The sequence below is a fragment of the Melitaea cinxia genome, chromosome 1, assembly GCF_905220565.1.
Source record: "Melitaea cinxia chromosome 1, ilMelCinx1.1, whole genome shotgun sequence".
Taxonomy (NCBI): domain Eukaryota; kingdom Metazoa; phylum Arthropoda; class Insecta; order Lepidoptera; family Nymphalidae; genus Melitaea; species Melitaea cinxia.
Window position 1 is genome coordinate 9,584,356 of NC_059394.1, and position 26,084 is coordinate 9,610,439.

At 35.3% G+C, this 26,084-nt stretch overlaps 1 protein-coding gene across 1 annotated transcript; it reads left to right on the forward strand.

The window, feature by feature from the left end:
- Window positions 1-15,111: 15,111 nt before the first annotated feature.
- LOC123669401 (general odorant-binding protein 83a-like) lies at window positions 15,112-25,498 on the forward strand. The gene is made up of 6 exons (XM_045603011.1): window positions 15,112-15,180; window positions 23,354-23,429; window positions 24,037-24,125; window positions 25,014-25,116; window positions 25,241-25,311; window positions 25,415-25,498. The coding sequence occupies exons 1-6, from the start codon at window positions 15,112-15,114 to the stop codon at window positions 25,430-25,432; spliced, it is 426 nt and encodes a 141-aa protein (XP_045458967.1). The 3' UTR covers window positions 25,433-25,498.
- The last annotated feature ends 586 nt before the right edge of the window (window positions 25,499-26,084 follow it).

Here is a 26,084-nt window from a genome sequence, read left to right on the forward strand (position 1 = left end):
CTTTTTTATGCTAACCAAATTTGTTCTAAAATAATGCATTATTTGCGATTAAATTGTTGCGATTTGATATAATCGAAAGCTGATGTTTATCACGTGGTCACATATAAATTTTATCGAGACCAATTACTTTTTCAGTCATGGGATACTCGTCCCAACTTACCTGTCCGGTAGTTGTGGTATGGTATACGGGTATGCGACCCCGGCTTCCCTAGCTATTACTGCCCTATCCCTTGCACTCCTGGGTGGTAATATCCTACATTTCCTATTTTCCCACTCTAACTTACCAATCTTCCTTGTTCACACCACCTATCCCTTCCCTTTCCCTATTCCTACCCTCCCCGCCAATCCAACGTCTGCCGCGCGGATGGATGCATGGCTAGGGGCAAGCCTAGTCGTAAGCGTGCCATATTGCCCTGGGACCGGGCGACCCAGAATAAGGCCAGCCTTACCCTGGCATGCGGGGCTCTGCCAGGGTGGACAAACTTTTCCCTAGCTACTCGTGGGAACGCAATGGATAACCGAAAAAATTTTATTCACAAAAACGGCGGCGGTGTGGTTCGCCACCCATCACGTCTCGTTTCTCGCGGGGGCGAAAAGCGGCCCATGGAGAGCCGCTTTGCTACGTTGAATGTAAGAGGAGGAATGGATGGTAAGGTAGATGAAGTATGTCAGATGATGGATGAAAGATTCATAGATATTTTGTGCGTGAATGAAACCAAGAGGAAAGGGTGTGACACCACGGTACATGGACCCTACACGGCATACTGGTCGGGAGTCCCCCAAACCAGCCGAGCCTGTCAGGGAGTTGGTGTGATCCTTTCCTCTCGAATGGTTGAATGTGTGATGGAGCATGAATGTGTAAGCCCAAGACTCCTCTGGATTAGGTTGAAAGTCGGACTCACTCGCTTGTTTATCCTTGGGGTCTATGCACCGACGGATCTGCGCGGAGGTGGGTCATTAAAAGACCAACAAGAGAGAGAGGAATTTTGGGATAGCATGAGAGAGGTCTTGAATAAATGCGGAGAAAATGAACGGATCGTAATGTTAGGGGACTTTAATGGGTGGGTTGGAGTAAAGCGTGATGGGTATGAAAGAGTTCTGGGTACGTTTGGGGACGAAAGAGTGAATGACAATGGGAGAAGTCTGCTTGAAGTATGCTTGGAATGGAATCTTTGCGTGGTCAACACAATGTTTGAACACAAAAAGATCCATTTGTATACAAGCGATGAGGGTGAGTCTAGAAGTATGATTGATTTTGTAATTGTGGATGAAAGACTGAGAAAGAAAGTGCTTGACACTCGGGCATACCGCGGTGTTGGTCTCGACACAGACCACTTCCTGGTCATAGCCCGAATACGTGGCCTCTTTAAACGATGGCGCCACCGAGGGGCCGAGCCTACGAGTGTTTTAGCCAGAATAAAAGTGGAAAACCTACAAGGAAAAGAAAAGAAAGATGAGTATGTAGAGAAACTGAAAGAAAGTTTTAAAGGCATAGAAGAGATAGGTGTGATTGAGAATTTGTGGGAGACTTTTAAGAAAGGGGTCGTGAATAGTGCTATTGAGGTGTGCGGGGTAGCTAAAAGAAGGAAAGGAAGAAAGAACTATAATGTGTGGATGGATAAAGATGTACAAAAGGCTGTGCAAGAAAAGAAGAAAGCGTGGTTGGATTGGTTAGCAACAAAAGCTAACCAAAAGGTTCAAAAGGCAACGGATGACGAGGTAAAGGAAGCAAGAACGAAGTATAAAAGATTGAAATCAGTAGCGAAAGAAGTTGTGTCTAGAAAGAAAGAAGAACGAAAGGATGATTTTGATAGGAGGCTCACTGAAGATTTCCAGTCAAACATTAAGTTTTTCTGGAAATCCATCAAAACAGCCAGAGGAAAAATTTCTCCCTCGGAGCTGAGCACAATCAGGAGTCAAGATGGGAGCGTTATAAATGGAGAAGAATGTGTGTTAAAGAGATGGAAAGAGTATTTTGAAAGTGTGTTTGAAAGAGAGGAAGTGCAGGTACAACATCCAGCACCTTCCATTGAGAGTAGTATAAATGTCGATGAAAGTGAGATAAGCATGGATGAAATAGTGAAAGCGCTGAAAAGTATGAGATTAGGTAAGGCTGCAGGGTATGACAGGATCACCGTCGAGATGCTGAGGGCTGGACAGGGTATAGTGGCTAGCCAGCTGTACTGCCTTTTCAATTTGTGCTGGCGAAATGGGCAAGTACCGGAAGACTGGTGCAAAGCCGTAATCGTGCCGTTGTATAAGGGAAAAGGGTCACGGCAGGACTGCATAAATTACCGCGGTATAAGCCTTCTCAGCGTCGTCGGTAAATTGTATGCGAAAGTGTTGATTGAAAGGGTTGTGAATGAAACAGATGAATGTAGTATGGGATGCACAAGCGGGATTTAGAAAGGAAATGGGATGTACGGATCAGGTCTTTTCCTTGCGGTGCATAGCCGAAAAGTTTTTAGCAAAAAACAAAAAGGTCTATTGCGCGTTCGTGGATTTGGAAAAGGCCTATGATAGAGTGGTGAGGAATGAATTGTGGTCAACATTGTCCGTGTACGGTGTGAGCGGCGCACTCATGCGAGCACTACAATCTCTTTATAGGGATTCTAGTGCTTGTGTGAGGATAAACGGGGCATACACTGAATGGTTTAATATCGAAAAAGGTGTTAGACAGGGATGTGTAGCGTCACCGTGGCTGTTTAACTTGTTCATGGACAATTGCTTGACAGAGTTAAAAGAGAATGAAAGTGGGTTGAGAATGGGTGAGTTACTCGTCAAATGTCTTCTCTATGCTGATGACCAAGTACTACTTGCGTCCTCGGCCGAGGAGTTGCAGGAGATGGTAACTGCTATGAGTGGAGCTTTTGTTAGAAAGGGAATGAAGATGAATGTAAAGAAGACGAAAGTGATGGTGTTTGAAAGAGATGAGGTAGTGACAGACTGTAATATCGTGATTGGAGATGAACAAATTGAACAGGTGAAAGAGTTTGTGTATCTGGGTTCGAAGTTTACAAGAGATGGAAAGTGTGAGAGTGATATTGAAAGAAGAGTGAATGCAGGAAACATGGTGAACGGAGCTTTGAACTCCTTTATGAGCAGTCGGAAGGTGTCTAAAAAGGCTCGTTTGGCTGTGCATGAGGGGGTGTTGCTTCCGACACTCATGTACGGAAGCGAAAGTTGGGTATGGCAGAAGAGACATGAAAGCAGAATAAATGCAGTTGAGATGAGAGCGTTAAGAAGTATGATAGGAGTTAAACTGAGTGACAGGATGAGAAATAGTGAGATAAAGAAACGGTGTGGTCTGAAAGAAGATGTAGTGACAAAAATTGAGAAAGGTATGCTGAGATGGTTTGGTCATGTCGAGAGAATGAATGAAGAACGACTGACGAAAAAAGTGTATAAGGCGAGTGTGAGTGGAAGTGTTGGAAGGGGTAGACCTAGGCGGACATTTCAAGACCAAATCGGGGACGTCTTGAAAAAAGGCCAGGTCAAGAGTACCCTAAACCGACGAGCATGTATGAAGGGAATAATGAAAGTGGATGAAGCGAAACAAGTATGTAAGGATCGTAGCAAGTGGAAAGAAGTGGTCTCTGCCTACCCCTACGGGAAAGAGGCGTGATTATATGTATGTAATTACTTTTTGAGTAATCTTTGATAACGCGTAGTTACTTGACTATTTTTTCGTCGATCTACGTTGTATTACTCGTCGATGTAATTGAAGTCGGTTTTTTTTTCGTTTGCGAGCAAACACAATTATAAATATAAAAGTTACTCTACTTGCGATTTTGATTGACAACTTTTTTATTAAGTTTGAAAATTCACTAAGTATACTCGTATGATTAGATGATTCCAAATAACAAGTTATACGGACCTAACTTTAAGAGTAGTTATGTCTGAATTTACTAAGAACTTGCAAACCAAAAACCTTGAAATACAAGACAATCTCAAAAACAATTTCTATCTATTAAAAAAGTCTTTTAAAATTCCAAAGAAAGTGTTCTCTAAAAAATATAAAATCCTTATTATCAGTGTACAGAATTAGATTTATTACAGTTTCTTCATAGGTAAGTTTATATAAACAAAATTTTATATTTAATAACTAAATAAAATAATGGTAATATGCAATAGTAATTCAGATGTTTCAGTTAAGTGATACTAGATAGTTGTGGATTCTAATGAAGCTTTTATCATTGTAGAGGAAAAAAGCTTTTCTTCTCCTTAGTAGAAGAGGACCTTGGCGAATGTCGAAACTTTATGAGTACGAGTAGTATCAACTGCTGTAGATGTGACATTGCTTATAAAAGAATATTTAACACATATACACAACAGAGATATAATAAATATGTTTGATTTTGTATAAATATTCGTCATTTTACGTCAGAAGCCCATGATACGAACACTAATATTTTCCTTCTGTTATAACAAGTATAAAAAAAATTGAAGTTATCGTTTTATAAAAATACGTTATGTATTTTTGAAACACAAGAAATCCATTAATTTTTTTGTACTATTGCAGATTGCGCTACCGTTTGACTGCACAAATAGAGGTCGCGCGTAGAAGCGACGTTTGTGCCCATTGACCGTGTATAACCGGATTTATAGCGAACTCTCAGCAATCAACATCAACAGGCTGACTCATGACTGTGTTACAACGCACAACACAGCGTATAATAATTTAATTAATAAAAGAATTGATCTTGACGTGCATTATTTACCTTTTCATCAATATCATAATAATTTGATGTCATATCTATTTAACCAGTACAATATGTACCAACACTTAATTTTTCAAGTAAAACTTCTTTATGCACGGTTGACTCGGTGAGTAAGCTGGCGAATGCGTTACGAGAGCCTTATAAAAAGTGTGATCCGGTGAGGTAAACGGAAGTTGAGAGGGAGATATAAGTTAGTGAAGATAGAGAGAGAGAGAGAGAGAAAGAGAGAGAGAAAACGTCTCTACGTTTCATATACTATTTATTACTGTAGGAGCTAAAGGAGTTTTACTTCAGTCATGTGGTCTAAAGTACTCGTTTTTTGTTTATTTGAAGTTCAAATCAATTTACTAATAAAAAAAGTAAATATGTAGGTAATTAAAAATAAAAATTTTTATTTTAATACAAAATAATAATTACAGTAAGATATCAAAAAAATAATATTAAATTTCACAGAACAAATAACACTAATTCGTCTAGAGAGAACAAAAGCTTTTCATTTCAACCTAACCGAAAAGATGCTTTATTGTTCTCAATAGCTTTCTCTGCCGCGATGCAGTCTGATAAAAATAGGAATAAATTGTGAGGATCTTTGCAAAACAATAGTTGGAAATGGTCTACGCGAGAAAAAGCCGGATGTAAATGCCATTCATATTAATTAGCAAAGCGAGACGGGCTTTTACGAAATTAGACCGTGATTTCAGTGAAGATTTATCGTTGTGTTTCAAATAGCTTTCGGAGCAAAGGTAGCCATTTAGACACTTAAAATTGATGTTGTCAAACTGCGTTTTAAACTAAATTGACTTGAAATTCCTACCTGCGTTTATATCCAAGAACAGTTGATACGTTCCTTTTTGGATTTTTGTACCTTTTAGCTTTAATAATCAGAATCCTCAATTGATATCCGATTGATATCTTTTTTTGTTAGAGTAGCATTTAACACGTTAAAATATGTATGAGTATTTATGTCAATATTAAAAAGTTGAAAGACATTGTTTGTTTTCAACATGGAATGTATAAATTAAAAAATAAATGCGTTAAGTAGTTTTTTCAACGGAAGCTGAGCTTAACAAACTGAAAGTGGTTAAAATAGCGTTGGTTGTGTAGTCAAATTTTAATCAGAGCTTGAAGAGCTTTTATGGTGAACTACACTACATAATTAGTTAATTACAATTGATTTGTTGAGATAAAATGGGATAAAAAATATAATTCTGTACAAAAACTAAGACAATAAATCTCCAAGATACATAAACAAAAGAACAAAAAGGGGAGAACACGTGGAAGAGCTTTTTAAATATTCCTATGTGGAAACATACACACACACATCTTAATATATATAAATTACGCGATACGTTGTTTGTCCGCGATGGACCCCTAGTTAACCGATTTTAATCAAATTTGCATACCGTGCGCAGTTTAATCTAACTTGAAAGATATGCTATATTTTATTTCGATACATATAATTATTATATTCAAGAAGTAAAATAAGGCGGTACGAAGTTCGCCATGTCGGGTATTTTTTCTTCAATAGAACTATTGTATAACAGAAAATATAGGGAGTGGGGTGTGAGTAAACTTTTCGTTTTTTTTTGGCTCGTCTTAGCGGGGGCACTACCGTGCCCCCAGATTTTTTATGCTATACAAATATGAAATAAACATAATTTACGAATGTTATATTTTTTATCATATTTTTCCTGGCATTACCGGTTTCCATATAATTGTGTTTGCTCGCAAACGAAAAAAAAAAAAAAATACTAACAACCCTATCTACGTGCTGTAGAGTTCAGCATGTGGTGCCGTCTTATCGTCAAACATCAAAGGCGTTGGTCTACTGTATTTATTTGTACACTGTAATAATATTTGTAATAATTGTGTTTGCTAGCAAACGAAAAAAAAAAACAACTTCAATTACATCAACTAGTAAAAAGTTCTGAAGTAATATAAAAAAATACAAACGAATTGAGAACCTCGATCCTCCTTTTTTGAAAGTCGGTTAAAAAACAAAATAAACTACTTCTTCATTTATAACAAATACTCATTAACAATTATTTTTGGTATATTTTATATTTTACTCATGTTCTACAAAAACTTTTGAATCTATTGATTGAACTTCATGAATAGGCAATGTCTTGCTTTCTAAATTTATCGAAGAACGTGTTCATTCCTCAAAATAATTGATAAGAATAGTAAAATAAAATGTTACCCAAGTTTTAGTTTTTTTCATAAAAAGTTAAGTGTCTCAAATGACCATACGGTCTAGCCTACATGGGTAGGTACCGACTAAATATTACTAGGAGATATAGAATGCGACAATAGTAATAATTAGTAACGCATATAATTAGTAAAGGAATTTAAATATTTTGTTGGATGATCGAATTGTTAAATTTTGCTATCTAACCAAATGTTTATGGTTACATTCCAATTTAAAGCAATATTTTGTTATTTTATATTGGATTTTGACGCGCTTCCAAAATGTTAGAGATAATTTGATAGGTACTCCTATTCAAAATAGAGCCGGTGCAGCAGTCCAGGACCCGAAATCACCGAAAAAACCGACGAGAAAAGCCAAGACTCAGCTTGGACAGGAAACAAGCGCAGTCAAAAGACAGGTCCCTGTAAGTAAGCAAGGAGAATAAAAGCACGAAAGATACTGTAAAGTCGCCGAAACAGAGTCGGCGCTGCAGTAGTAAAGTTCGTAGAGCAAGCCGAGACATGAAGGGTAAAAAGTAGGTTGAACTTGATGGAGGATCTATTAGATGCCTCCGAGCACATAAAAAGAGCATACAAGAAAGCGATTGCTGACACCATACATCGCATGTGTCATGCACACTCACTTTCTGTTCGACAACAGCGAAAAGCTCAAAGACCTGCAGACCCGATGAAATATAAAGATGAAATGGAGGTTAAAATGACGTAGGAGAGTGTCACTAGGTTCAAGTCTCCATCGAATAAACCGTCTATGCTCCATTTCTTGGTGATATCATTAACGAACGACCTGATGACTGGGGAGGAAGTCCTTACCTTGGTAAGGAAGTCCTTACCTTGGTAAGGAAGTCCTTACCTTGGCTAAGAGAGACAGTCGACGTGAAGGAGAGCTGGGTCAAAGTGGAACAATTACGCAAAGCTAGAGACAGAAAGACAGTGATGGCGCTTAGCACCACTGAGGAGAGGAGAAAGGAAAGATTGAAAGTGAAAATGGAAGGAATGGGTCCCGTGATCGAGGAAGTACGAAACAGGGACCCGCTTCTGGTTTTAAGGGGGAGTACTGTCGGATAACACTGACGAGGATATTTTAAAAGCCCTAAGAAACCAGAATCGGGCATTATGGCTAGCACAGTGGCTTTTAAACTAAAAGTCTCCGGATCCCTTTCAAGAAACTTGCAAGACAGTCTGCGGGTATCTTGGCTTTGGAAGATCCTTGTAAGTCACACGTCCTCTGAATCCTGTCCAGGAACTCTGTGTGGGTAAATTGGAAGCTTTTGTTTTCAATTCCACTCTGGTTAAAATGATTAAATTGTTTATATAGCCCTATCAACTCAGGATGTTTGTAAGTAAATAGTAATGAAACGGCAAATGAAACGGCAAGTAAATAAGCTATGATAATATAATTAATATATAATATGTTAGAGTAAGTATTTATTGTAATATAGGATTAGAAATAAGTTGTATTATCAAAAATTGTTAAGTTAGTTAAATTATTATAAATTTAATGTAAATTCAATTGATGTAGGCTTTTTTGTTAGTAAAAAAAATTGCATTTGTAAAATAAAAAACTAAGTCGTACATTAAACTAGTTTAAGGAATGATAAGAATTGAGAATTAATAAACGGTTCACACTCAACGGATCCCCCAGTAGGACTTTCTCCTGTGTTGGGGGTCCAGAAACACATACAATACACAAACATAACGCCCAGACAACGACTAACATCTATATGGTCAATACAAATGTTTGTCGTGAGCGGGAATCGAACCCGCAACCGCCAACGCAACAGCCAGTGCTATTACCGCTGCGCTAACGCGTCGTCAAAATATAATAATAATGATAGTATGATATTATTGGTAGCTAAAATAAGACTATATGTGTATTAATTGTATGTATATTGTATTTAACTGAGGTAGGGCACAGCAGGAATTTCCTGCTCAAAATATGGAGCAGCCCGACTGGGGTAGTACCTTACCTTACAGAAGATCACAGCAAAATAATACTGTTTTCAAGCAGTATTGTGTTTCTGTTGGTGAGTAAGGTGACCAGAGCTCCTGGGAGGATTGGGGATTGGGTCGGCAATGCGCTTGCGATGCTTCTGGTGTTGCAGGCGTCTATAAGCTACGGTAATCGCTTACCATCAGGTGAGCCGTACGCTTGTTTGACCGACCTAGTGACATAAATATATATATATATATATATATATATATATATATATATATATATATATTCAGTCTTTATATTATATTATTCAGTGTTTGAAATCTCTCCCCTCGTACTTTCATTTTTTATACTTTATATGAAATATATGAAATATATGCATGAAAGAGTAGTACTAACTACCGATCTTCCTCTGGAAAAAAACAATATTTGATTAGTCTATGTAGGTCCAGTATGTATTTTACGTTCCCCCATATTTGCTCGTCCTAGATACTTGGATTATAATCGGATATTACATAGAATGCTAATTTTAATGAAAAGTAACTATTATAATTATTTATAAATGTCATTGTAGACCCAAATAATAAAAAAATGTTTGTAAATAGCTCAAAACTTTTACGTAATGGATAGTCCAGAATAATTTTATAATTGTACCTACCCGAAACTGATATAATATTATGAGTAACTACTTATATCCATATCCAAATCTTCATATTGACAAGATCCCTGCTAGATATGACGCTGGTAATGTTTTAATGACATGTTATTTTTTATTCTGTCTGGTTATTCCAAGATAAATTATTTTTCAGACCTTGACCGATGCAATTGTGCAGAATGTCGACGAGCGATTACACTATGTTCAATATCAACGTCATTAATACCTAACCACGATAAACCATTAACTAACACGAAGCCTTTCGTCATTCTGATACATAGCAGTTATAAGCTATGGAAATAGAAGATAGGTACTACTAGAATAAATTTGATTAATGAGTATATGAAGAAAATTGTGGTGGTATAAGTATATGGGCAATGTAAGTATATGAATGAAAATACGTGGACTATTCGTAATGCTTCAGGGCTCATAATTTTGAGAGAGATTAATACCTTTGTAGGTAGGTTTTATGTTTATGTTTTATTTCCTATACTAAATTCATATGTATTTTTATTACACGTTTCAATAATTTAAATAACTCAATTTGATAGAAGGCCTAAGGCTATATCACTATATCACCGTCGCTATATCACCCTTAAACATATAATCTGAAACCGACCTATCGCACTTGTGTCATGACTTTCAAAGTTGTGGTTATCATGTTACGATCATTCAAAATTTTTTTATAAGTAGGTTTAATTTTGACAGACCATCTAGAAGTTGGTTGGTGGTAGTTGGTACTCTATAAACTATTATAATTAAATAGTAACAAAAAAAAACATGCAAAATCAAATTAAGTCTGGGATGATTTTGATGCTTTTAGATACTAATAAAACTAACAAAATGAGCTGTTGAATTAGAATAAATGAGCGATGTCTCGCGACTGAGAATTTGAAGCACTAAATCGGACTATAAGTCAAAGTATACAGACTACTTCAGATCATTAAGAGCTACAAAGATAATCAAATAAAAATATGTTTAAAACGTGGTTTTACACTGTGGCTCCTTGTAAAAAAAACGTGTGACTACAAACACAGCCACACTACCAGTACAGCTGCACTGTTATACAAAGTCGGAGTAGTGTGAGCTCAGCCCACACTCTTTTATATAAGTTGGAGAAGTTTGGGTGCTAATAGACAGTATCAGTATATATCAGATATCGAATTGTGTAATATTGTTCAAGGTACAAACGAATTAAAAAGGAATTTGATCTGGAATTAATGAGGATCAGAAAATATAGGAAAGAAGGTGCAATTTAAGCAGCGTTGCCTGAAATACTGAGGTAGATCAATGAACAAATCATGGTAGTATTTTCGCCGTGAGCAACTGCGTGTGGCATGTCCACAAATCTGGATCCTACCGTACTAAGAAATATACTGATTTAAAAAAAGATTGAATATTTTAACGTCAGTCAATTAAACTATTGCTCCTTTGTCTATAATTTTATTTGTAATATATAAAATTCGATTCAGCCTGTAACATCCCATTGCTGAGCATAGACCTCTTTCTCCATATCGGAGAAAGATATGAATTCCTTAATCCATCACGCTGCTCCACTGCGGGTTGGCAGATATGTTCCCTATTATGAGTCACGAACTCTATTAGGTATTTATGACAACAACTCTCCGAGACATGGTGGGGCGACACACAAGGACAGTCATCCAAACAGAAAAGAAATGTTTGTACAAATTCATACAAATATCCACCCCGAGCGGAAATCGAAACGAATATATAAAATTATTTAAACTTGAATAATAGAAAAATGTTAACAGTTATTAATTTTTTGCAAAATATTTTTTTTCAAAATTTTAATGTATTCGCTAGCACCATTTCATTTACAAAAAAAAAAGTATTAAGAGAAAATACTAAGCAACAAAACATTAAGTGATCAGGTTAGATTGTGGTAACACACAATATATAAACAGCGCGGATACTCAAGTACGTATATTAAATATCTGTCGGTGGAGCACAAACCGTGTACTCTCATTAAAACTTTCCTCAGACTGGGCTTGCACGTGTTTTTAATTTTTATCGAGAGCACTCGTCGTTAGCGGGCACAGGGTGCATGCTGCGACTTCAGGCTTTGATTGCGGTAATGACGTCTCTCCCGACCCAACTTGACTCGTCTCTCTTCACTATCTTTAAATTATTTCTTCACACATTGAGACATATTTTTAATTAAGTGTATTTTTGTTAGAAAAAGAAAATTATATAAAATTGCTGGAGCGGTGATATATGTTACTGTCGCCCACTCATCGCATACAGGAATATGTCTAATAACATCTCCGACGCAACGAATCTTTTCAAACTGTATGTATACGACCTGTCTTATAAGTGCGAAATGTCAAGAATATTTTATGCAAGGCGAATTTTATATGATTTAAAAGTTAGTTAGTAGTGTTTTTTTTTCTATTAACGAAATATATTTAAGAATTTTACTTATTTGTATCACCACTGGTACGTTTGTTTATTGCTGGTCAACAGATGATTGAAAGACTGTACTACTAATCCTTTTAGAGTGCTCGTTAGTCGTAATGGTCATACTTCTACAAATTGTTTTAGCGATAATTTAACTTAGTAAAACTGGTCTATTAAACAAACTCGCCTGTTTAAACAAAGTAAAATTAAAAAAGATCTAGGATTTTTTATGTGGATCGTTATCTATTACACCTACAGAACCCCCCATTTTAAGTAAAGCAACTGGTTTCATATTTGGAAGGCCTGTGTAATGGGCCTTTCTGATCTGCGGCCTATGATGTAATATAAAATTTTCATATAATTAAAGAAAATATATGAATATGTTAGTTATTATATGGTTAAATGAAATGTGTGTAGGTACCCTAAACTTTCAGTAGAGGTATAACGTTTTAATTTAATCTGTTTTAGATTGCACACAAAATTGTCAATCACAGAATTTAATCGGTTCAGGGGTATAATATTGTTACCGGGTACATAAGTATGCGATGATGCATATGCGTGTTCATCTGCATAGAGAATGGATGCGGATGCAGCCGACAGGGATGCAACAAATCCTCTTAGCACGGTCACTGGCGCCGCCTACGCTAGGACGCTACCGACGCAAACGACCTTAATGGATTTTTCATGTCGATTGCACTCTGCATAAGTGTGCGTACGAGATTATCAAAAAGTTTCAATAGAAATATTTTCCGTAATCACTTTTTGCTAAGTTTTTTTTTTTCGATTCAATTTTTCGAAGTACTTTAACATTAAAGTCATTTTCTACACTTTATCGTATTCGAGACGGTTTTTAATTTTTTGCACAATATTCGTATATATTGACATCCTGACTAGAAAAAATCATTTGGTCTGAGAGTCGACTCTACTGTGACATTCGGACGGTTTAATACTTATTTCAATTCTATTGTCATTCAACATTCATATACAATTGAAGGTAAATTAGTCTATCAGCAACTATTTAATTATTGCATTCGCGAAAACCTTATATTACGCATTGTAGGCCCAACTTAATGCTGTGTCATATCTACAAGTTGATTTTGAGAGTTATTTTAAATCGCCTTGTTCGAATACTAGATTACTTACAATCCCCTACAGATGGTACGAGATCCCAGTCACCCAGACCTTCTGTTCGACTCCAGACTTTCTGTTGGGCAAAATGTAAACAAAAGAGTAGTATTTGTCTTTTTTTCTTCCGCTTGGCATTATGAATACCGTCTTTTGTTGCCAGGGTCTGCCTTCCAACAAACGTTTTTTGTATCACTCTGGTTTGGGCTATTGGCTCTCGTGTCCTGCTTCACGACATCTAGCCATTACTTTTCTGGACGTCCAGCGGGTCTAGTTCACAGTCTTAAAGTAATCAAGTCTTAAAATCATCATAGAAAAAATAAGTCTAAGACAGTTAAGTAAGCTGTGTTTTCAAAATTTAAAGTATTAAGATATATTTTTTAACCTCCTTTTTTCCTATGATATTTAGGGGGACTGTGGTATGCATATGTTTACTGCCCACATAAATACTACTCCATTGTATACATTTTGCCCACCAGACAATAAGAGTGGTCAGGGAGACCTGAGATCTTAGACCAACGGTATTACCTAATTGGAACCCAGATATATATTATATTGCATAGTTTTCAATTACCTCTCAATAAAAATATAATAATATCTTTTCTTACCTGACAATAATAAAATATCTTAATCTTCACTGTAGCGTATAAAATACGATACTTAATGTATGAATACAGTATAAAACAAAATTAATTAATTGAAAATAACAAAATTTAAATAGCGTGAGTTTTGAAAACAAGAAAAGCAATGAACGTACACTTTATAGTTTGTAACAGTAAGGTTCAATATAAGCGCAGCGTGATTTTAGAAGCTCTTTACCGATCATTAATAATCATTAGGTCTGATATCCTTTTGGCTTATTGTTGTCGACGACGGTCTGGTTGCCGCATATTTTGACATTAATTTTATAATTACTTCAGCCCAGAACACAATAGAGACCTTTCTCAACGAAACATTTTAGTTTTCTATCAACTGTCAAGGATTTACTTTAACTAAACATTTTTGTTGTTATTAGTTTAGTGTAAATTTATTTTGATACATAAAATGGTATTTTTTTAATTGACAAGTGATCATTGACAAGTACGTACATATAGGTATGTTGTAATAGATCAATTGACGGGTTTACCTTTCAGAATTAGAACTGTTCAGGGTGAAGTTAATTTGTACAGTTAAGATAACTTGTACGTTATAGGACACTATGAAAAATAATTTTGAGAACTAACGCAAGTAAATCATCACTTCATCATCACTGAAAAAAAAATTAAAAAAATATGTAGCTATACCAGTCGGTTGTTACCTATAACAAAAGCATCAAAGTTGCTTACTTTAGGAACAGACGACCATGTGTGTATTGTGTAGATATTTATTATTATATTTATTACTTCAGCCTATCGAAGTACACTGCTGAACATAAGCCTCTCTAAGTTCGTGCCAGACATCCTGGTTTTCCGCAATCCTCATCCAGCCTACACTGGAAATCTTTCGTAGATCGTCAGTTCAGCGGGCCGGAGGACGGCCCACACTGCATTTGCCAAGATTCGGTGCCCACACCAAGACACATCTGCTCCATCGGCCATCGGTCCTGCAACACAGGTAACCAGACCACTGCCACTTCAACTAGCTAATTCTGTGGGCTATGACGGTTAACCACCAAGCATAGCAAGTAAAACTAAAAAAAGAATAACGAAAAATTATGCGTATTTACTTGACTACTTTATCACCTACCTACGTTGTATTACTTGTCAATGTAATTTAAGTCGGTTTTTTCATTTATGAGCAAACGCAACTTTATTTTATAAGTGTAGATATATATTAAAAAAAAAAAATATGTCACTACTATTTATGTCACAGTCAATATTTTATTCAGTCATAAATCTAAAAGATCACGTCTTTTAATTACACCTTCCAGCGAAATTCATGGTGCTGACATACTGATTAGTTTTATGAGATAATGACAGAATGGCACGGTGTTATTAAGGTGTTGCAAAACTTCACTCATTCAGTATAAGAACAAAACGTTATCGATGTAGATGTGAATGCAGCGAAGCGCCATGAAACCGGCGGCGCTACTCGTTTTTCTACTTTTAGTAATATTTGGACATGGAGCAAAAGAAAAACCGGTAAGTTTAGAATTAGGTATGTGTAATTTTTTTTTATACGATTGGTAAAAATAGATGTTTAGAAAAAAGCTGTGTGGCTACAGCAATAAATAATATGGCCACCCTCTCTCTTCCCGTGGGTGTCGTATGAGGCGACTAAGGGATAATAACACAGTTCCACTACCTTGGAACTTCTAAAGCTGACCGATGGCGGGGTAGCCACTCAACTGCTGGCTTTGAAATACACAGGCTGAAGGCGAGCAGCAAGCCAGACAACCAACCCGCCTGCCTAGTGTGGTGACTATGGGCAACACACATGAGCTCACGCTATTTTTTGGCGCGAACTTGTGGAGGCCTATTTCCAACAGTGGACTGCGATAGATAGGCTGAAGTGAAAATTATATTTATAATGTAACAAGAAAATTAAATAAAATGAAAAAAAAGAAACTACTTTTTAAGTTAGTTATAATATAAGTTTATTCGACTTATACAAAACAGATTCTTTGGTTTTCGTGTCGGGAAAATTTCCTAATTTACTCTAAAATTATTATTGTTATATATCTATAGTCTTTGGTTCTGCCTATAATAATATCCCATTGTAGATTCATTTTTAACCGACTTCAAAAAAGGATTCCTCTATTCGACCGTATATATAATTAAATATATCTAATATATAAAATTCTCGTTCCGCGGTGTTTGTAGTTAACCTCCTCCGAAACGGCTTGACCGATTCTCATGAAATTTTGTGTGCATATCGGGTAGGTCTGAGAATCGAACAACATCTATTTTTCATCCCCCCAAATGTTAAGGGAAGTCCACCCCAAATATTTTTTTTTAATTTTTAGATAAATTATTTATTTTTTATTTAATTATGATTTGGCGTTGAAACATACATACAACCCTAAATTTTCATCCTTCTACCACCAACCCCTATAATTAAATAGCGTTTAGCGGCAAGACAACGTTTGCTGAGTCAGCTAGTATATATATACCTATATGTGTATGACCGATGTTGATAATTCTTTTTTTTTTGGAAAGGAGATGTCCCAAGTGTGGCTATGATAAGGAAACCAGAATCTGATGATGGAGTCCTAGAGAAATCGAGGGAAACCCTCGAAAATCGTAGCGACGACTAGTGCGTTTGGTTTTTTTTTTTTCGTCTACTTAAGTTGTATTACTTGTCGATGTAATTGAAGTCGGTTTTTTTTTGTTTGCGAGCAAACACAATTATAATTATATTCAAGTCTACACCACCTTACGCCTCACCATTGCCTTTGTATTATGCGTACCGCTAATATCGGGGTTTTATTGAATACTCAATAACTAACAAAAATCGAACCCTTTCTATTATTGATTTACTTTCTTCATGGGCTATATACGTTGCAATTTATATATTACGTCGAAATTATTAATAACAATTACAAAAAACAGACGATACTCACGAAGCGTTCCCCTAAGCATTGCGGAGCACTTTCGCAAAGTCAATTTTTCACGATCGTGGACGTGTCTTGTAGTTTATGAAACGTGGGGAAGATCGCAGTTGATGGATGAGTGACGGTGCGGGATCGCTCGCGACACTATTGCTCAACGTCTCGCGTCGTCTACGAATATGTAATGTGGACGCACAAGCGGCTCCTTTACAACTTTGTCTTTTATTATTTTATTTTTGTTTAAATTATATTGTTTGTTGAAGCTCAGAAATCTTTAAAACTTTTAAAAACCCAAAACAGTTTGTTGTTGATAATACTTAAATCACATTTCGTTATTTATTTTAAAAGTATACTAGTTGCTGCTCGCGACTTCGCTCACGCGTAATTTTTTAATCATTATCATCATCATTTTAGCCTATCAGAGTCCACTGCTGGACATAGGCCTCCAAAAGTTCACGCCAAAAATAGCGTGAAGTCATGTGTTTTGCCCAAAGTTACCACGCTGGACAGGCGGGTTGGTGACGGCAGGGCTAGCTTTGTTGCCTATTTATTTCAAAACCAGCGGTAGGATGGTTATCCCACCATCGGTCGGCTTTTTAAGTTCCAAAGTGGTAATGAAACTGTGTTATCCCTTAGTCGCCTCTTACGACACCCACGGGAAGAGAAGGGGGTTTTTAATGATATTCTATAATTATGTTAAATACTTTCCCACAGAAACCGTGCATTTAATTATAAAAAATAGTTGAGGTCCTTACTCGTACCTATGTATATACTACGCGGTTAAGTGAAAAATTCACCAAATTCTAAAAACTTTGAATACGCGTTTAATTAATTATATTGAAGAGCTAATCTCTTAAAGTAAATAAATTAAGTATTTATATAACAGATGAAACGGATAGTAATTTAGCCGGATACCGAATACCTGATATTCGGCCAACCTTGTAGCCGGATAGCCTAATATTTGTCCGCCAAATATCCGGTGGAACATTTTTGTTTAGTGCATCGAACAAAGATCATCCTCAACACTAAATATGTAGAGAAAATAGAGGAGAAGAGACAGAGTCAGCTGTCTCGTGCAAAGCTCGTGACACGTTTTGGGATTGCTCAGATCTGGTAGCAAATGAAAACAATACTAGCCAGATTTAACGTGAAGAAAAAAACGCGACTTCAAATTCTACCTTTCAGCATCTTGCAGCAGTGTGTACAGTTAAAGACTTTTCCTGGCCTTATTTACGAAGACAAAAGAAACTGATTACTACCTCTTAATGTAAAGAAATAAGTATTCATTCACATAATTTGCCCTTCGTACACTATGAGTAGTATGTAATTCATTTTCTAAGCGGCAGAATTATATTATGATTACTGATTGTATTTTATAAGTGATAAATAAAGCAATTGATCATCATATAAAATAAAACAATATCAATAAAACTTTTGGTAGTAAAAAGTTTGTCATCCAAACTCTTAACTCTTTTTACCATTCAACGGATGAAATAAAAAAAAATCTCAAATAAGAGAATGTTCTTGCAATATGTCAAGGAAGTAAACAAACCTGCCGTCAATTTTGCCTATGTTTTAATACTATTTTTTGCGCTAAAGTTAATATATGATTGACTCGTGTATAACATTATATCAGCCAAGATTATAATAATATAAAGGTTTACGAAATGACTAGATGACAATTTTAATATTTTTTGTTACTGTATACTAAGTAAATGTAATGGAAACGGTTATATTTATTTATTTATATTTATACTAGTGAATGTAATGGAAACGGTCCCTAGTTGTCTAAGTTAATATTCAACGTTATGATACAACTTGATGTGCATAGGGTTGGTCCCCGTGGAATCTCAGCTTAATAATTTTCTTTGAGAATGTTATGTCATTTTTATTATTGAAGTGACTTCTTTGCCTCTCTGTGTTCACAAAGGGATTGTATGTAGATCAGTAAAGTCTAAGGGACTGTATAATGATACTGCATTAAGTAAAAACGTAAAAATATAAATTTATTGGCTTATCTATAAATGTATCAAACGACTTAGAGCTACTTGAGGGTTTAGGTTAAACTATAGTTCGTTTATGATTAATAAAATATAGATATATATTTAGTACTAGGTGTGCTCGCGACCTCGTCCGCGTGGAATAGTGACTTTACATGTTCAAAGTGATTGTTGAAATTGGCATTACTTTTTTTATTTATGAGACAATTGACATGAAACAAACACTAAATGTTAAGTTAAGCTTGCCACAATATATTAGTAAAAACCACATCTAAATCAGATAAGCCGTTTCTGAGATTAGCGTGCACAAACGCACAGACAAACAAACAAACAGACAAAATTCTGAGAATCATTGTTTTTGGTCTTATTTGCGTTGATAAAGATCCCAATAATGTTTTTTCTCATATACCTCAAATGTACTGACAGCGACACGTTACATTTTTATTATATATATGATTATGATATATTATGAATTGTAATATTATTACAAATGCGAAGAATTATTTAGAAAATTAAGAAGCCGACCGATGGCGGGATAACCATCCAACTGCTGGCTTTGAAATACACAGACCGAAGACGGGCAGCAGCGTCTTCGGTGCGACAAAGCCAGTACTGCGGTCACCAACCCGCCTGCCCAGCGTGGTGACTATGGGCAAAATACATGAGTTCACGTTATTTTTGGCGTGAACTTGTGGAGGCCTATGTCCAGCAGTGGACTGTATAGGCTGTAATGATACAAATGCGAAATTTTTTGATAATTGATGTTTGTTACTCTTTTACGTAAAAACTTGTTGATTAGTTGAAGATCCAGAATAAGACTTAGGCATCTTTTTATCCCGAAATTCCCAAGGGGATAATAAATAAGCAAGTGAAAGTGCAGCTAGTTATAAAATATAAACGATATATTTTAGCCGTTTTGAGTAACCGATTATTATTTGTGCGTAATTTTTAAAATCGTATATACTTTCTTATAAAACATCGACAGGTATTATAGCACCAGTACCTGGGTGACCGAGCTTGGCTCGGTATTTTTAGTAAATCGTATTTTTTGGAAATCATATTTAAATACGAATTACATTTTGATAAAATCTGAATAAAATTTTCCGATTTTGCCGATATAATAATAAAAAATATGAACTGGTTATTGAAATAAAGAATCAAGAAAAAGAAGGAAAGAAAAAAAAGGAAAAAATAATCTGTCTGGACATAGGGATTTGAACTGTGGTAATCTCGGTCGATCCCGACCGGCCGATTACCCACCTGAGCTATCACAACTTAATTGACAATTGCGAAATTTATCTTCGTATTCTAACGATATTGTAGCAATTTTTTCTTTGCCTAAAAACAGGGATAAAAGGACATTTTCTAAAAATGAGTTCTAGCTAGATGGATTTATCGCCCCCGAAACCTCTTATATACAAGAATTGCTCGTTTAAAGATATTAGATAAAGCTTGGTAAATAAACTTGACCGTCATCAAAATTATTTAAATGTTTAACAAAGGTTATAAATTATATGATTATTATTATTTATAATTTATTATATTTTTATTTTGTTATTTATTTTATAACCCGTAAATATAAAAAAAAGAAAAAATATGTTATCTTAAAACTAAGTTAATGACAAATTGAAACTAAATCGAACATAAATAAAAATGTAATGAGTATAATTTAACGACATATGTGATTAGTTTTAAAATAATAGGGAAAAAAGTCTTTTAGTATTTTCGTAAAAAGTTGCAAAATAAAGGTTTACGTAAATCTTTTTGGTTGTATTGTTTGTAACTGACTGGTTTTAAAACTGTGAAAAGGTTACATTTTAAAAATAAAATAGAAAGTAATAAACAGTTTCCCGCCAGTTTTCATTTGTTTTCGGTCCGCCAAAATAGATGAATCTAACGAAGAAATTCGGTTACATTTTAAAGTTTTATTTTAAAAAAAAAGGAAAAAAGTGACTCAGGCTGCACTGAGGTAAGGCACAGCAGAAAATTTTCTGCTCAAAATATGAAGCAGCCCGACTGGGGTAGTACCTCGACCTTACAGAAGCACACAGCTAAATAATGTTGCTTTCAAGCAGTGTTGTGTTCCTGTTGGTCAGTAAGGTAACCAGAGCACCTGGGGGGAATTAGGGATAGGGTCGGCAACGCGTTTGCGATGCTTCTGGTGTTGCAGGCGTCTATAAGCTACAGTAATCGATTACCATCAGGTGAGCCGTACGCTTGTTGCCTACCTAGTTACATAAAAAAAAGATATGAAAAAAATTTTCTACGTTTATGGACCTAATGCAGTGGCAGTAAGAGTAGCATAAAATTAGTTTGAGCGTTTTCAGTCAGGAAATTTTGATGTCAAAGATGCATATCGCTATGTTTTCCAAGTTGCGGATAAACGTGACATTCGACATTTTTTAGTTACTATAAACCTGAAGATCTTAGAATTAGCCGTCAAACAGTTTCTACCCATTTGAAAAATGTTGGCTGTACAACGAAGCTCGATATATAGTTGCCACATGAACTCACTGAAAGAAACCTACCGGACCGTGGACCGTGGACCGTGTGCTCATTTGCGATTCTCTTTTAAGACGTAATGATATCGAACAATTTTTGAAAATATAACGTCGGTCACAGATTATCGCGAAATCTGGGTAGAAACGCACTAAGGTGATGTTGAGTGTAGGGTTGGATTTAAAGTACATCATTGATTATAAGTTTTTATCGCCGAGCAAAACAATCGATTTGAATTTCTACTGTCAACAGCTGATGAGACATAAGTAAGAAATTGAACATAAGCAGCTAGACGACAAGACGACAACGCCCGACCATATACTCGTAGGTGTTTAACCACTTAACAAATATTGTTTAACAATGACGAAAATTGCGCGGACGGAAGAATATGAAACTTAAATAAATAAATAAAGCGTACACGCCAATATCGATACTGATACAAATAAAAAATTATATATTAACAGCTATACCTTATAGTATACAGCTGTGTTTTGTCAGTTGTAGCAAAAAAATATATGGAAAATATAAAATTGCACGCCTCCATGCACTCTTTTAAAATTATTTGCAGCATATACCTAGCAACACACTCTAGTAGCCTGTTTAGGAACTAATGATCGACCATACAACGATAATAAGTTCGATTTTGGTTCTTGCAGATAATCACAGATGACTCTGATTCTATTATTAATCAAAGAATTTTTCTCCAGGCGTTTTAATAAATAGTTTCCTGACAATAACGTAGACGCCGCGTTGGCCCAACAGTTACAGCTATGGATTGTGCCTGTTGCGCTGGCGGTGGCGGGTTCGATCCCCGCACATGACAAACATTTGTATTGGCCTTATAGGTGTTTGCCATGGTCTTGGTGTTTGTGCAGTCCTTGTGGTTCTCCCCACCGTGCCTCGGAGAGCACGTTAAGCCGTCAGTCCCGGTTGTTATCATGTACACCTGATAGCAGTCGTTACTCATAGTAGGGAAAATATCAGCCAACCCGCATTGGAGCAGCATGGTGGATTAAGCTTTGATCCTTCCCCTATATGGAGAAAGAGGCCTATACCCAACAGTGGGATATTACAGGCTGAAGCGCGTGACAATAAAAAAAAAACATTTTATTTGGTTAAGTGTTTCTCGCGTTGTTATGCTATCATCCGTACACCTTCAACGTGACGTCCAATATAATATTTTTTTAATCGATTCTTTTTACCATACTAGTTTTCAAAAAAGACTTCAAATGATATTTAATTTGTAGCTTGATGTGTATTCTGTATAAAAGTGTGTTTTTTATAGCATATTAATAAAAATATAGGTGTTTAAGAGTAAGCGATTCCTTTATTTGAAGTAAAACTTCTTTACGCAGACTTGACTCGGAGAGTAAGTTGGTAAATGCATGACGAGAGCGTTACAAAAAGTGTGATCGGGTGAGGCGAACAGAGTAAGAGAGAGAGGTGCGAACACACATATTCTTTCCCCCTTTCTCTCATTGCCAGTTACGTTTCGTATATTAAAGATACAGTGCAGGCCTATTGTGCAGGCTTATTGCCAAAAAAGTTTTATTTCAGTTGTGTGGTCTAAAGCAGACACGCTTTTTATCATTTTGTGAGAATAAAGTACAACCCCTACGGATACGTGCAATATTAGATGTTTTTATTTAATGTAATGGAATTAAAATAATGTAATATTAATTACAAATATGCATAAAATATATTTTATAATTAGTTATCACACACGACCAAGTTTTCTTACGCGAATGAAAGACAAACTTATAACTTTGCCAAGCTTTGACTTCGCAAAGTTAATGTTTCTTTACAAAGTATAACGAATACTATGAGTATATTAATTGTAGTAAAAATATCTCTTACTATTATTATTTTATTATTTTGATTTTGCTACAGACCCAGCGAATAAATGATTTTAAAAAAAATATTAAGATTGAACATATGCTTAGCAATTTTTTTTTTTCAAAGTTTATATAAATTGTATATATTGTAAAATTGCTTATTCTTGACTAACAAACTATCGTCGAAGTATTTAAATTCTAATCATTATATAAATTTTATACATGTTTCAGAACAAAGCTATAAAGTATGTAAAGAATTATTTATCAAATGTAGGTACACATTTCACATTTACATGACTGTTTTCAAACTGGACTGTAACATAAATTCAATAAAAAGGGACCTTTGAAGTGTTTTTATATCCCACTGACCGAGAGATCAGAAAAGGCGTCTGAAAAAAATGATTTTGTGTAAGTGAATTGTATTTTTTAGGAACTTAGTGAGGAAATCAAAGAAATAATACAACATGTTCACAACGAATGCGTCGGCAAGACCGGGGTGGCTGAGGGTGAGTGAAAGAAAATTTTATTTCCGTTTACTTTGTTCTTGGTTCGCTTGCGTGTGACGTGATACAGAGGTTTGTAGCGGCTAAGCTTATACCAGCGTCATGTATAGTCACAGAAACGGCAGTTATTTTAAATTAATTATATGGAGCAGCGTGGTGGATTAAGCTCTGATCCTTCTCCTACATGGGGAAAGAGGCCTATGCCCAGTAGTGGGATATTACAAGCTGAAGCGATATGGATATACAGTTATCATTTTTTAAGAAACATATTTAACTTTCGTTAGAGATGGCTGCATTTTTTTGGCTGTAAAATTGTGGTACATAAACATAACGACTGTTAAAACAACTGCTGCGCAAGCGACTGCGGGTTCGATCCCCACACTTGACATACTTTTGTATTGGTCATACAGAGATTTCCGTTGTATGTGCGCTTGTGCTTGTGTATTGTGGGTGTTTCCGGACCCGTGGACCGGTCAGGTAATAGCAGTAAAACCTAGTGGGGGCCATTTGCGTGAGGCTTTTATTTATTATTATTATTCAATTAAAATTAATAAAATTAAACCATTTTAATGATTATGAATATTTTAATGCTAATTTTACTTGGTTTCAGAGGACATAGCGAATTGCGAAAACGGAATATTCAAGGAAGATGTGAAATTAAAGTGCTACATGTTCTGCTTATTGGAGGAAGGGAGTCTTGTAAGTTATGTTATACTAGATGTGCTCGCGACTTTGTCCGCGTGAAATTTAACAAAAAAGTTATTGTTTAGTTCGCAGAATTATAAAGTAAACAAATTTCTAAAATAAAAGTAGACTACGTTACTCCTTACTACATCAGTTATCTGCCAGTGAAATTTTACGGTTTACTTCAAAATCGGTCCAGCCGTTTCAGAGAATAGCCGGAACAAACAGACAGACAGACAAAAATTGTAAAAAAATGTTAGTTTGGTACGTGTACCGTGCTTGATATACACAGACCGAAGTCGGGTAGCAGCGTCTTCGATGCGACAAAGCCAGGCCTGCGGTCACCATACGCCTGCGCAGCGTGGTGACTATGGGCAACGTGAGTTCACGCAATTTTTGGCGCGAACTTGTGGAGGCCTATATCCAGGAGTGGACTGTGATAGGCTGATATGTATGTATGTTTGTATGTACCGTATATACATCCATATGCATTTAGTAAAAAGACACTCCAATTACAAACAGACACTCCCATTTTGTTTATTTGTATAGATTACATATGATTTATTTAATTACTTCTATTTTATAGTGTTAATAACATTAATTGTTGTTAAGTTAAGAAGCTGTATTTATTATTATTTATCATTTATGATAAATATTTAACAGTTTACACGTTGTACATCTAAATATGTTTAAAAAATGTGTCAAGTCAATTTTTCTGTTTGTAAATAATTTTCTAAATTATACTTATGATTACATAAATTCTTAAACTTTTTCACTACGATCGTTAACGTTTTTATGCTTGAGTTTTCTACTCGACTATAATATAGTTAAAATTGCTTAGTACGCAGATATTACACATTACATGCATATATTGTATATATTTTTCAATAGTTTGAATCTTAGGTGGACGACGACGGTTTTGTTGACTATGACATGATGGTCAGTTTGATACCGGAACAGTACACGGATCGAGTTGCTAAAATGATTAACGCATGTAAACATGTTGGTAAGTTAATAACTGTTTGTATATGACTAGATTAAATCATGATTAATGTTTAATTGATAATGAGAAACAGATTAGTATTACAAACTAAAAAAATAAATTTTAAGTATTTTATTTATTTATTTAGATACGCTCGACAAGGATAAATGCCAGAGAGCATTTGATTTTCATAAATGTTCATATTCCCAAGACCCTAATGTAAGTAATTTTCATAATTATTTATTAAAAAAAAAATTGATAACATATTTATATGTAAAATTGTAACTAAAAATATTTAACATATTCTTTCTTTTTGTTTCAGTTTTATTTCTTATTTTAGTATGTACTGTTAGCTGACTAGAGGAGAAACCTTTTATGTAATATTTTTTACGAATTGTGAACGTTTTGTATATAATTGTACTAATTAAAAATAATGTCTTGCTTAGTATTTATTACTAGCATTAAATAATTTTGTAATAACCAACAAGCACGGAAATTCTTATTTAGTACTCAATGCAAATAAATGATAAAGGTAATAAATCACGAAAATCAATTACTGCTTTGTAATTAATTAGTTATTAGAAATTTGAGATTCATTAAGTAGACGAAGACCTGTCTGGCAACAATAAATTAAAATACCAGATACACTTTGTTTTTACATAATAAGTTAAACATACAAATCTGAAAGTCCATATTTTTCTGCTCTATGAACTCCGTGTGATTCTGCGTGCAGATATTATCCCTCCTCCCCGGTAAGAAGAAAATACTTGTAAATAACGACGTAATTTGGCGTAGGCCGCGGGCTTTCGGTCTCGTCTATTTTTTATGAAATCTTTTCCAAGTTTATTCAGATTTTGAAAGAAGTATAATGCCAAGAAATTAATTTGCTTCACGAGAAATAATTTTTTAAAAGGAAATAAATGAGTTCGAATCTTGTAAAACGTGTAATTGTGATCTTTAGTGGATTGAAATTCAAAAGAATTCTTTCGTAG